Source organism: Sorex fumeus, unplaced genomic scaffold, assembly GCF_029834395.1.
Source record: "Sorex fumeus unplaced genomic scaffold, SorFum_2.1 ptg000044l, whole genome shotgun sequence".
Classification (NCBI taxonomy): domain Eukaryota; kingdom Metazoa; phylum Chordata; class Mammalia; order Eulipotyphla; family Soricidae; genus Sorex; species Sorex fumeus.
Window position 1 is genome coordinate 60,179,877 of NW_026606101.1, and position 14,633 is coordinate 60,194,509.

General features: G+C 40.6%; 1 protein-coding gene across 1 annotated transcript in view; it reads right to left on the reverse strand.

The window, feature by feature from the left end:
• ATP13A5 (ATPase 13A5) overlaps positions 1–14,633 on the reverse strand; it is a 138,838-nt gene that overhangs the window by 91,630 nt on the left and 32,575 nt on the right. Inside the window, exons 6-7 of the mRNA XM_056121960.1 lie at positions 10,760–10,829; positions 4,606–4,740 (exon numbers count right to left, since the gene is read on the reverse strand). Of these exons, the coding sequence (XP_055977935.1) occupies positions 4,606–4,740; positions 10,760–10,829 (205 nt within the window). The remainder of the gene's footprint in view (positions 1–4,605; positions 4,741–10,759; positions 10,830–14,633) is intronic.

Genomic DNA, 14,633 nt, shown 5'->3' on the forward strand with positions numbered 1-14,633 from the left:
CACTTGCAACTAAAAACAAGATAGAGTTTCGGGAAATTGGCCTATTGTGTAGCCTGTGCACAAGATGCCAGACAGGTTTGCTAGGATAAGCTTTTTTATGCATCAGTTCTATCTGCTAATTGGATTAGTGTCTATGCTCTGCTTTCTTTTCCTTCCTTTCATTTTTTCTTTTCTTTTCTATTCTCTTCTTTAAATAATCTTTTCCAGAACTGCAGAAGTCTAAAGCTCCAAATCAGTCACAACCTTGAGCAAAAGCATTTAGGATTCTGTTAGAATTAGCTTGTATATTTAAATCTCATTAAGGTTTAAAAACTCAATATTTAGCAAATTACAAATAGAAGACATTGAATTTTGGTGGAGGAGACCTTTGTTGGGTGGGTCTACATCTGGCTGTTTTCAGGGATTACTCCTGGCTCTGTGCTCAGGGATCAGTCACTACTGGAAGGACTCAGGAGGCCATAAATGGTGCCAGAGATCAAACCTGGATTAGCCACATGTAAGGTAAACACCTTGCCTACTGCACTATTTCTCTGGCCCTGAAAAGACCTTTATAAACAAAACAAGAACCCCAGAAATCATAAAAAAATTATTTGGCCACATTCAATTTTATATTAAAAATAAAGTCAATATTAAAATTAAAATTTCTCACAAATATGATAAACATGCAAATCTCTATGGGGAGAATATAATGAGTCTAATCTCACTAGCAATTGGAAAAATGGTTATTAAAGCATCAAAGAGACAAATTTGTAAAAAGATGCATTAGGGGCAGGGGAGATAAAGCAAGCATATGCATGAAGCACTAAATTCAATCCCCAACCCCACATGTCTGAGCTCTCTTGTGCCCCACACCCCCCAAGAAAAACTATCCCTATACCAAAGCAAAACAAATAAACTTGAAAATGTGTTAGGCGGAAAATATTTTAAATATCAATATATATAACACTAAACACTGCTTAGGATATCTGGGGAAATAGATTCTGTTGTATGTTCCTGATGGGGGAAAGGATTATTCCATTTAGAAAATATAACTTTGTAGTATCTATCATCTCCCAAAATAACATTCTTTGTTTCAGGACCCATCTTTAGGTTGCTTTACAGAAATAAATATACTAGTATATAAGGAAATACATATTATAGTTTCTGTTCAACTCAATGTTAGCTGTTATATTGAAGATATATTATTTTCTGCTTAATATTTGATATTTAGCATTTCTTTTTAATATTCTCTTATTGTCCATAAATAAGAATGACTAAATTCATTATGGTTTACCAAAGAATATTACATCAATTTTAGACATGATTTGGAATTATTTGTTTGCTTGGTGGGTGAGCATTATTTATGCATCATGAAGATGCAAGTTCCAGATTATCATATCTAGTAATATCCTATTTTAATAATATAAATTAATGAATATATAAATAAATCTCAAGGTAAACTTGTAAATGTTTGTGCATCTAGTAGAGTAAAATTATTAAAAATATTCTCAATAAATGATGACATTAATAAATGTATTTGGGATTTTAACACTTGAATTTGTGCTTTGGTGAAATTCCCTGTAACAATTAGCTCTTAAACCTTCAGAATGCATAACAATGATCAGTTATAAAATTGTTAAATGTACAGATGCCTTACATTACCCTGGGTATTTTTATTCAGTTGCTCAAAAATGTCAAATAAATTCTCTTACTAAAATATTGATGTACAGAATATCAATATAAACCTATTTTTATCCTACAAGCTTTCTTCTAACTTCTAGGCAGAATTTCTGTTTCTTTTAGATTTCTTAATAAAAAGTCTACCTGAGTCCTAATTGAAGAAGCAGACATTGTAAATAAATTTTAAGAGAGAGACTGAAACTTGTCATAAACATATAAAGGAAAACGTACAGAACAGAGATAGAATGTAAGTCAAGGAAAATATGTGGGAACCATGTAGGAAGCATAACATCAATAAATACTAAGCCCACATCTTCTTGGGACTCTGATTGCAGGTGACAGAATCTCAGCAAGCTAATTTAAGCAGAAGATGGGGATTTATGAAGATGCAGAGATGTTTTATAAAACCTAAAGTTAAGTCCGAAATCATGGGTGGCATTCAGTTATCAAATTAGATATCCCATTACAGCAAAGTTTCTTTCCAAAACCAGAAACTAGAAATTCTATTTGGGTTCTTCACATAACACACCTTTATTACATGACACTGGTAGAAAACTACAATTTGTTTCCTGCTGTGACTGAGCAGAATTGTGTCTGATCTGTTATTGTGTCTGCATTCATAGTTTTGCTCATGTGCCCAGAGTTCAATGAAAGTAGGAGGTAAAGCTCAACAGGAGCGCATTGCCTTGCGTGTGTGAGGCCTTGGATTCTGTCTCTATCACCTCCTCTCTCCTACACAGGTACAGAGAGTTCACCAGAAGGACAGTCACTCTTCTCCATAACTTTGCAACTGTATAGAATGAATCTGACACCAAAAGAATGCATTTAATGCCATCAAAGGAATATTAGTGGTTATTATTTTTTTGTAATTTAAATTAGTTTTGGAAAAAAAGAGACTCAATCATTCATTCAAAAATAAAACAAAAACGAATTCTTTTGTCAGTCACTCAGCAGCCCAAGTGTCTTTGTTTAACCATTCATTTTTAGGCCCTGTTTTCTAATTCAAGAAATACGTGCTACCTTTCTTTCATATTTCATCAAACAGTTCATAACTCAAATTTATAAGCTGATAAAGTAGATACAAAGTCAGTAAGACAGAATATTTGTTGAGTGACTGAAATGGAGTTAGAATAAAAGGTCTCTTTCAGTGAGGATAGTTCCCACATGGACAGACGAATTCAGGGTCAGAGTTTTCTCTGCCTTCAGCTGTAATCCATACTGCCTTTCTTTCCTATGTCCTATGTTTGACTTCTGTCTGACTTTCTATGCTGGCTCTAGAGCAACTTTGCAAAGGATCTTCTGCTAAGAAAACATTCATGTGAAGTAGTTTTTTTTTTTTTTGTATGAGGTGCCAGAAACCTTGACTCTGTTGCAAACCCCTTTTGTGACTAACCACTACAACCTATGTCTTAGTTTCTCTTAGATGAATTTGAGACTGTATGGTTTTAACATTTCAATAGCTGACAGGCCAACACAAGAACCATTGCCCCCCATATCTAGGCCACTAAATCTACAGTCAAATTGTCAAAAATAAAGCACATAATAGAGACCTTGTTTATGGATTGTCTTATGATTCTGATGAATCTTAAGCAAACTAGCAGAACATTTTTGAGAAACATATTTTGGGGAGCTGAGATGCCAGAGGTCATGGAACTATTGGTCACATTCAGCTAAATTCTATTTCAGAATCAATTGCATCACTTATCAGACAGCTTTCCTTATTTTGAGAAGGAATACTTTTTGAAATGATTATAAGAGAAGTAAATACAATGGAAGAGTGATGATGAAGTATAAATTTATATCATGAATAAGAATTTACCTTACAGAGGAGCCTGAGAACTAGACAGACATTCCAAGAGTCTCTATAAGTATTGGGTATATTTATAAAACTCCTAAAAAACATGTACTGATTAAGACAGTGCTTGAATAAAACAAACAAACAAATAAACAAACAGATAAAGCATCTAATAAAGAGTAAACCCACAATGAAACAAGATATAAGTTCAAGGAAAAATAATATATCTTGCAACATAAAGGAGCGTAGCTGAATAGAGCCTCAAACAAAGAAGGTTCAGAGACAAGTAAAAGCAGTTGGTACTGTCACTTTTTCTTCCATTTGGTCCAACAAAAATCTTATGGGGGTGATTATCATGAATCGTAGTAAAAAGATTTGTCTCTTCATCTGAGATCAAGAGTCCTGAAGAAAAGATATGCCTTACTATGTCCATCTTTGCCATATTGTGGGGGTCTTTTTAAGTAAAGACCACATGTTAACATTATTTCTGTAACTATAATTGTTTTAAATGATGATCATGCTTGTAAGTTGTGGCAATATAAAATTACTATAAGATTAGAAATGATTACTTTCAAATTCAGCAGTACTGAAAGAAATGAGAAATTTGCAAACCAGGACCAGTCTATAGACTCTACTTTCAGAAGCATGTCGTAATGTGGGCTGAAGAGATAGAAAGAGACAGATTCCCTAATCATTATTTGAGTACCAGATCCATCTATGCCTAAACTAAAATCAGCCTTGAAATTCCTTATGTGAGTTGCTTTATTTAGCTCAAGTTGGGTTTCTATCACTGCACATGGAAAGAGATTTGACTAATACTCTTGGTTAGGATGCTGTCTCTCATTTTTCTAAAATTATGTCTGGCACCATTAATCCATCCCAGCATTCTGTCCCACATACTCAGGCACAACTCAAAGTCCTTCTATATACAGTATTCAAGAAAGCCTTCAGTTGATAATCAGAATTGGCAAAAATATTTAAATCTAAATTTCTAAAGCTCTCCTGAGATTCCAGATTTAGTAAACACTTTCTTTCTGCCTTCGTATGCTTATGTTTAATAAAACAACTCTATGCTCTCATGAACACTTCATAATTTTGCTCCATGTGAAGTCAGAAGCAATATAGAATCCAATCACAATTTCAGTTCTTACCTGTCGCAAATCATACACAGTTAAGATAATGGACAGAACGGTCAGGATGATGATGGCCACAGAATATTCTATGTAACCTAGACTCAGCCACAATGTTAGTGTAAAGGCTTGGAATACGTAGAATGGATTTAAAACCTGCAAGTACAAAAGCAGAGATTTAGGTCAATGATATCAATTCTTTATGTAAGTTGCCTCCATTTATTATAACATACAAACTCCACTAATACTTAATAATTCACTTAGCATTTCATTAATTTTGATGTCAAGCACACAGAAAGTGATTCGGTAAAAACAAAATCATTTCAAGTATTCAAAGGCATTCTCACACATTGACCACTCTCATCTATTGAAATTTTCAAAAACATTTTACTAGCTAAGCCTCAGAGAGCCAGGAAACCGGTGCTACTATGTCTATTCTAGCAACAACCCCCACCTCCAAGGAAATTATTAATGCAAGAGTGATTCTATTATTTAGTGTTTGTTGTAACAAGAAAGATGAAGCAAACTATTTTGTGCTTCCTAAGGGGACAGGCTTCGAGGGTGAGTGAGAAACAAAGGACATTGGTAAAGGGAAGATCACACTAGTGATAGGATTGAGATTGCAACACTAAATGCCTAAAACATCTGTTTAAGGAACAATTTTATAAATCACGGTATATAAATAAATTTCAAAAATTACACAAGAATGAGCTAGAGCAATAGCACAGCGTGTAGGGCATTTGCCTTGCATGCAGCTGACATGGCCGACCCGAGTTTGATTCCTCTGCCCCTCTCGGAGAGCCCGGCAAACTTCTGAGAGTATCTCTCCTGCACAGCAAAGCCTGGCAAGCTCCCCGTGACATATTCCATATGCCAAACACAGTAACAGCAAGTCTCACAATGGAGACGTTACTGGGCCCACTGGAGCAAATCAATGAACAACGGGAGGACCGTGACCATGACCATGACACAAGAATAAAGCTTCCCCCCCCCAAAATTGTTTTAACTAGACCAGAGAGATAATACTAACCCAAATCTGATCCCAGATACTGCATATGGTTCATGAAGCACTGCTGAGAGTGATCCCTCATCACAGAGCCAGGAATAAGCCCTGAACACCACCAGGTATGGTCCACACATCACCCTCAAAATATTTAATCAGTTAAAAGAAATAATGGACACTTACATTTTAAAAGAGGAGAAATATGACTCAGTCTCTATTGCAGGTTTCTTTATCAACTAATCACACACTGTAGTTAGTCAAGGGTGCAATGACAATCAATGACTCTACTCTTTTTTTTTTTATTCGCTACTAAGAGTAGAGAATTCTATTTATTTATTTATTTATTTATTTATTTATTTATTTGCTTTTTGGGTCACACCCGGCGATGCACAGGGGTTATTCCTGGCTCATGCACTCAGGAATTACTCCTGGCGGTGCTTGGGGGACCATATGGGATGCTGGGAATCGAACCCGGGTCGGCTGCGTGCAAGGCAAACACCCTACCCGCTGTGCTATCGCTCCAGCCCCAATGACTCTAGTCTTATGTAGCACTGTAGCTTTGTCTTCCTGTTCTTCATTGATTTGCTCAAGCAGGCCCAGTAAAGTCTCCATTGTGAGACTTGTTGTTGCTGTGTTTGGCATATCAAATACGTCATGGGGAGCTTGCCAGGCTTTGCCATGTGGGTGAGATAATCTTATGTACATCGTTTTATTATTTTTTGTTTTAGTTTCTTTTTGGTTTCTGTTCATTTTTTTTAGGGGGTGGCACTCCCAGCTGTGCCTAGGGCTTACTCATGGCTCTGCTCTCAAGGATAACTGCTCCTGGCAATGTTGGGGGACCATGTGGCATGTCAGGGATTATATTGAGATGTCAATGTGCAAGGGAAGAAATGTACCTACTGTACCATTTCTTCAGCCCTTTGTATGTCATTCTGAAACAACTTATCTTTATGTGACAGAACTTAGCAAGAATTTATGAGCACCAGCAGATGAATACAAGTTTTGAACAAGGAGAGATGGAGAAAACATCTTACCTAGACCTACAGTGAAAATCATGAGCAAAACGTATCACAAGCCTCTAATTGGGTCATTCATGCAAGTGTTCTTGGCCCCTAGATAGTACCTTCAACTCTTTTATTTGCTCAGTTTCTAATTTTTATCCTGCTGACTCCACTATTGATCATAATAGCAAACAAGGCAAATTCAGGGACTAGCAAAGGTCACTTGGCATAGATCATGTGAATTAGAAAAGATATTGTAAGATAAATAATAAGAGAATGGTACTGATTTTATTAGCTAAAAAATCAGTGCCATTTTCTCATACCTGTATTAGCTCTAATTCTCTAATACAGCAAGTAAACTTCTACATCAACCCTAAAATTGAATTGTCTTCTGATAGTGAGTTAATCTGTATATATGTTTTAAGAGTTTCAGAAATTCTTGGCTTACTTTGTACACTAAAAAGCATTTTGTTATTTAGTGTTGCCAATTATTTCTATTGCAACATCTTTTTCTTACAATTATAGCTCTTTTGTCTACTTGGCATAAAATGTTCTAATTATAGATTATGCACCAATGATAAAACAATTTTGAGTCTACATAAACTCAGTAGAAAATCAATTAAATACTTGTAGAAGAATCATCACCTTCATTAATATTTAGCTTCCTCATATTCTTTTGAAATCAAATGTAATGTAGTTTTTACATGCACTTTTTTCTATTAAATGCCTGGTAAACAGATGCCTGAAAAATACCAGCACATCAAAACAGATGTTATTATCTTGTCAAAATGAGTGTAATATCTGGAATTATTCCTGTTCTCATCATGGTGTCATTAAATAGATGCAGCAAAGCTTCCAGACTCATATTCTCCAAGGAGTTTCCTTCAAGGTACACTTCTGAGGTCAGGTCAGGAATGAGAGCAGAAGAGACCTCAGCTCACTATACCCAATCCATGGCTTCTCTGTTGTCTTCTGGATAAAGTATCCTGTGTAGTTATCACGCAATAATCTGTATAATAGAATACTATGGGTATTGAACCAGAGATCCTATGATCAAGTTCTGTCCCGGATCTTCCCATAGTGAAAGACATTGTTATTAGTCATAATCTCTGTGTCCTCAGTTTCCATGTGTAAACTAGCAGTTTGGAATGGATGGTAAGTCTTTGAACTCTAGACTTCTAGTTCTTACTTGGGAAATGGACAGAAAGAGACTAGCACTCCTTTCAGACTAAAGTGTATTTATACCCGGGATACCTCATGAAAATTTGAAAATTTACTTGAATAAGAAGTTTTAAAAGCAACCAGTCTTTGAATAGAGAGGGAGGCATAGGGGAGCAGAAGGTATTGAGAAATCTTAGGATGTTCTTTTCAATTTTATTGTGGATTTAAGAAGGTACTTTAAAAAGAGCCCTATAAAAATGCTTCCAATTATACTGAAAAGCAAAATAGCTATCTTTGAAACTAGAAACAGTATGGTACCATACAGTGTTGAGTAGGTATTGACAGGATCAGCCTACTTGATTCCAGACAAGCATTCTAAGTGATTGGGAGTCCAGTTCTACAGGGAAGAAGACAAAGTGCCCCACAAGCAACAGGGAACAAAACACAGATTGGCAGAGAAAACCAGTGGTACCAGTAGATTTCTTCTACCTTATGGCAGAGATAGATAAAAGTCACAGTAGGCACTGAGTCATCAGCAGTAAGCGTAGAAAGAAGGAGAAAAGAGAAAATAATCAGGTTGGAGAGACTAGGTAAAGTGTTTATTTGCCTTGCACACTACTGGCCTAGGTTCGATACTCAATACCACATATGGTACTCTGAGCACCTGTAGGAGCGATTCCTGAGTGCAGAATCAGGAATCACCCCAGGCATAGTCAGGTGTGGTCCAAAAACAAAAAGTAAAAAGAAATAAATAATGTAGAAAAGAATTCCCAGTGTAGCCATAACCTTGGCCCAGCCTGTATTTGGGTTGGTCCCAATCTCCAGTTGAGACTCCAGTTCTGATCTGGGCCTTAGGGGCAGGTGCAGAGCCATCCAGAAGGGAAGGTAAGCACAGAGTAAAACAGAACTAGGGGAACGTCTTAGTAAAAGTGCTCTCACCCTAAATAACAGTTGTAACTGCTTCAAAGCACACACAAAAAGTCTTCTTTTAAAAAAAAAATCAAGAGCAAAGATGAAAAGAAAGAAGATGAAAATAATCAATGTGAAAGAAAGATTAAAACCCTCCAAGATCATAGAAGTAATAACATCATCTGATCTTCATCATTGCAACTGTACCCAAAAACTTCAATAGATTTTGAAACAGGAGCCTGACCACTGGAAGGGACTTTTAAAATATGTTTGACTGGTCAAGGGACAGGTGCTGGAACACTGAAAGACTGAAACCAAATTATGAACAACTTTGTACCTGTGTATCTCATAATGATTCAATTAAAAATTTAAAATTAAATAATATTAAGTGTATTTGTAGGGTTGGCAGTGTGGCTCAGGAGAAGAGTGGTGCTCTAGATCTGCCTTACATGCATAAGTTCTGGATTGGATCTCTGGCAACACATGCACTAAATTAAATTCAATGAATTTGAATTTCAAAAAAGTGGTTAGAAACTAGAGCCTCAGAGTCTCCTGGCCCGGCACCTGGCTATTCTCACTGGGGCCCCTTTGAGGGGGGAGGGTTGAGTTTCTCTCCCTCCCCCCACCCCGAGCAAAGCCCCAGCAGCTGAGGACCTCCGGAGCCAGCCACCGCCATGCAGGGACCATTCTCCACATGTCTGAACGGGCCTCATGCATGAAAGAACTGGCAGAGGAACCCAGGCATGCGGGTCCCGGGGCTGAGATATCCAAGCCTGCTTGGATTGGGACTGGGCCTTCTCCACCCACATTTGCGGCCGCGCAACATCTTATTATCTTATATTTCCTTTGGAGAACTTGGCAGGCTACCAAAAGTATCCTGCCCACACGGCAGAGTTTGGCAAACTTCCCGTGTCGTACTCAATATGCCAAATACCAATAACAATGATGGGTCTCATTCTCCTAATCCTGAAAGAGCATTGAAATGGCTCTTTTAAAATCTAAGGGCTAGGAAGAAGGAGACGTTACTGGTGCCTGCTCGAGGAAATCGATGAACAACAGGATGATCGTGATCAGTTAGAAACTAGGGGAATAATATGGTGGCCTAGAGCACTTGTCTAGCAAGTGAATTGTCACAAATTGAAATCTCTGGTACCCCACATGTGTCTAACACAAAGAGTTTGGCATTTTTGTTTGCTTATTTGGAGGTTGGGGGTCACATCCAGAGGTGCTCAAAGATTACTTCTAAGTCTCTGCTATTGGCGCTCTGGGGACCTCATGGGGAGCTGGGATTGAGTCTAGGTTGACTGTGCGCAAGGCAGGCAAGTGCCCTATCCACTGTCCACCCACTCTCTGGCCTTGACAACTGTACTGTTTGTGATCCCTGGTACCAAAAATGATTTCCAGCTGCACCACAGTCAGGTGTGTGTTTGAACCACATACATCCTCAGTGAGCACTGCAACTAAAAATCTGTGAGAGCCCAGTAGCCAGGAAGTACAGCACTGTGATCCTTTCCGTTTTCTAACACAGTGCTCACTGACTTCCTTTTCATTAGAAGAAGCCCAGTCATTTAAAAAGAGAAAACTGGGGGATTATAGAGATAATACAGAGATTAAGGTGTTTGCTTTGCCTACAGACCACCTGGCTTTCATCCCCAGCACCACATATGGTCCCTAAGCACTACCAGGAGTGATCCTTGAGCACAGAGCCAAGAATAAGCCCTGAGCACTGCTGGGTATATCTCAAGCTGCCCATTTTCTCCTCAAAACAGATGGACTAAAGCCAAAAGATAAACAACAAATGTAAGTTGCATGAAACACCTACTTTGTTTATTGCAGCCTATCCATATGTTGCTTAAGATCCCTGAGTACTTGGACACTGAAAATAAAGGAAGAGAAGCTAGAGCAATAGCTCAACAGCCGAAGTGCATGCTATGTACACAGGGCTGCAAAAAGCCTTGCTTGATCCTTAGTACCTCATCGCCCTCTAGCAATGCCCAAATCCTGGAGTGGTCTCTGAGCACTGACAATTGTGACCACAAAAAAAAAAAAAACGGAAGTAAAACAAAAGCTAAGAGAACCAAATGCCAAAGTTGACAGTTACCTGTTTAACCAGAAGCTTCCAGATGGGCTGGATTTCCACCTCAATAGCATTCGGCCCGCACACTAACCTTCTGTGGGAGAGAGAGCAATTATTAGTGTCATAATATCAGTGACAGGTGAGCACAGACGAAATTAAGCAGAAGTAAATTCCTTTAGAGATTGTGTACCTTCAATCGAAACTTAGGTGTGTATCCTACAATAACATACTTTTAAATGAAAGGCAGTGCATGATGCAAAAATTGGTTTCTGGTTTAAAAAAATCCTAAGTACTGGGGCCAGTGATAATACAGTGGGTACAGTGGGTTGACCTTGCACACAGCCAACTGAGATTCAGCTCCAGCATCCCAAGCAGAGCCAGGAATAATCCCCAAGCATCACTGGATGTGCCCCAAAACTTAAAAGAAAAAAAATCCTTAAAAAAAATTCCTAAGTACAAGTCAAGACTTAAGTTACAAGGCATTGAGTTCTTTTCTAAAAATGGATTCTATTTTCAGAGCAGTTTTTAAAAAGACACAGGCATGAATATGTTTATAGAGTTTCTTTTGTTCTTGAAGTTATTTTACCGTGGAATCTTCAGTATCAGAGACAAATCCCTAATACATGAATTGAACAAAATATGAATGAATTAATTCACAAACTGCAGGGTGCTATATCATCTTCAAGCCTAACACCCTGTAAAACCACTCATATGTACCTTACATAAGAGACCCTCTTTTTTGAATTGCAGTTTATAATTTAGAAAGAATCTTACAAAAGATAATCTCATTTGATCCTCACAACAGTCTAAAGGAAAGAGCCAATAATCTCATTTTGTCACTGGGGAAAACTATGCAGTTCAAGGGTTTGGATAACATCTGTGTATTTTTGGGGTGGTGCTGAGGGGTCAAGCTGTGCTCAGGATCAGGAGGCTCAGGATCCTCTCTCCTGGCCATGTTCTGTTCTCTGACAATCCCACAGCTTCAAATTTCAGGTCCGATGATGCAGTGCTGCTCTGAGCTTGCAGTGCTGGGAATACCCAGGGTACCCCAGCAGTGCTCAAGTGCCTGCAGACTGATGCCCATCAATGCTCCAAAGAACATGTGGTGCCAGGCTAAGATGCATGCAAGGCAAGTTTTATTTAATCCCTGTACTCTCTCTCTCTCTCTCTCTCTCTCTCTCTCTCTCTCTCTCTCTCTCTCTCTCGCTACTATGACCAATATATCTTCTAATCAGAGATGACAATGTTAAAAGTCCTTTATAAATACCTCTAATCATCTAATCTAATCATCTCTAATCATCCCATTATTCCTCTAGGATTTCATTTTATGGGTTCTAGGGAGATAGCTCAATGGACTGAAGTGGTTTGCATGCAAAAGTCCTGGGTTATGTGTGGAACTGCCTGGCGCTCAAACTACAGTTCCTAGAGACCTCAATTACTGAGCCAGGAGTAACCCCTTCTACCATAGTACTTCCAGGAATACCTGCCAAATAAATAAGTAGATAATCATCACTATTATAAAGAAACCCAAAGGTCAGATAAACTAAGCACTTTTCCAGGTTCTCAGGGATAGAAGAAAAACAAAGGAGGCAGAGGCAGTCTTTACACCCTACTCTCCATGACCCTGAAACTCTACCTCCGTATATCACAGGGACGGAAATAGGAATCCTGGATCTTTGATCTAAGGTGAAACCAAGAGTTCAACAACCCAGCTTGTCAAAGTCCCAACTCATGTTTTTCCAAATTTAGTCATTACTTGCAAGAGTCAGAGAAGACTCCCACTGTGGTCTTCTGATTTCATGCCAAGGAAACATAGAGATTCAGGGATGCTGGGAAGTCACAGGATCCATCCCGGAGTGCTGTTGTTTTCACAGTTCACTCAGCCTCACACTCAGAAGAGACTATCATTGAAGCACTGTGGGCTCAGGGATTCTTTCCCAGGATCCATAGAAGCAACTTGGGGACCACGGGCCCTCATCTTGGTCTTCTGTGACTTGGCTAGACAAGCGTCCCCTCCAATCTTCGCTTTGTGACCTTGGGACTCAATCTGACAACAATAACCCGGGACTGAGAAATTAGAGCTCCAAGAAACCCAAGTTTGAATGTAGCCAAGATTTTCTGCGGTTCCCTCTGCCTAGAACCAGTTTTCCTCGCATGTTTGCATAACCATTTCCTTCATTTCCTTCAGGTCTCTGTTCAAGTAGCAACTTTTCGTTAGAGTAGTATTTCAAGTGGCACCTTTTCATTTCCTTGATAATTCTATTTAAAATAGCTGGAGTCAGAAATAGCATGAGGGGTCACGCATTTGCCTTATAGGCTGCTGCCAACATTGAGCACTTCCAATGCCCTCTCGCAATAGAATAAAATAAAATATCCACCAGAGCCCCAGTACTGAGCCAGATCCTTATCTCCTTAACTCACTCGTTTTTCATTATTATGTATTTAATAGTCTGACCTCTCATTATATTTTTTACATTAATAAAAATTAACCTTCTAAAATAGTAAATAAACTTTTAAATTATTATTTTATGTTAACAAGATTTTTTTTGAGCAGGAATTGAACCCAGGGACTCATACATCCCTAGCTCCTACCTTAATAATTTTTCCGTGTGGCCTGACGCCACTTCCGGTAACATTTACGGAGCCTGCTCTGCTCTGCTCTGCTCTGCAGAGATAGGTAGCTGGCCCAGGACATTAGAATGACACCGGAGTCCTTGCACTAGGTGACACCAGAATGCAAACAGAACCTCCGGTGGGGGCGCCTAGGTGGGTGCTTCCTATGGGCCAGCTCCACCCCCCCCACCTCCAGGCCTTTCAGAGAGATCCAGGGTGGCACCCAGAGAAGCGTGGGGGTCTCCGAGGGGCAAGACAGCTGCCCGGACCTCTGCCCACTTCCCGACCCTTTCCTGGGCTCTGCAGGACGAGAGCAACGAGGCCCAGCAGCAGAATTGCTATACGGGAGGATGTGGCAGTGGCTTAGGGGCTGAAGCTCCAACTGCGGGAACTCCCAGACACCTGGCAGGTGTACCTGGCCCTGGCAGGGGTCTCTGCAGAAGCTTGTGGTGGGGGTGATGCAAGCAAGGCCCAGGCCTTGGCCAAGGACCGCGAGCCGCAGCAGCGCATGGAGGAGCAGGAAGCGCTGGACCACATCCGCTTGCTCAAACGCATGGAGCGGAGCGTGGGCACTTCAGGGGACGTTGCGGTCCCTAGAAGCGCCGTGCACAGACCTGCAAACGATACCAAGCGAGAGCCACTGCGAGCCAGAGTTCGACTTTGAGGGCCACCGGGACGTGAAGGCCGCGCGGCTGCGGCAGGTGGACCACTTGGCGGCAGTGACCCTGCTGCGCCGGCGCGAGGCCGAGGTGGGCATCCAGAGGGAGGAGGCCACATCCAGAGCTGGATGAACCTCCCGGACACGTTGCAGTACATCCGCTAGCTAAAACCGAGGATTGAGGAACAGGATGGCTGCTGAAGGGTCCTCGGGCTTTCGAGGACCCGCTGACTTGGGCGGGCTGGGCCTGGCGCACCACCCGAACAGAGGACTCGCCTGCCTTCCTCGCCGGACAAGGAGCTGCTGGGCGTGGGCACAACACGGCAGGGTGCAGTCTCTGCTGTCCCCCGCTGTCCCCCTGTCCCCGTGCCACTCACGCTTCTTCTACCATCTGCGCAGCTCGGAGAGTGACCCCCGACGAACTGGCCATGCCCTGCAAACAGGGTCTGGCAACTGAGGCAGTGCCCAGAGGAGCAGGGACTGGAGCATCGCAGGACTTGCCTCTGCCCCCACTTCTCGAATTCTCCGCCCCAGGGTAGCAGGACACAGAGGGGAGGGGAGGGTTGGTGCTCCCTGCAGTGTTCACCCGGCCCGGACCTGGCCTGGGCCAGAGGTCCGGCCCCGCGC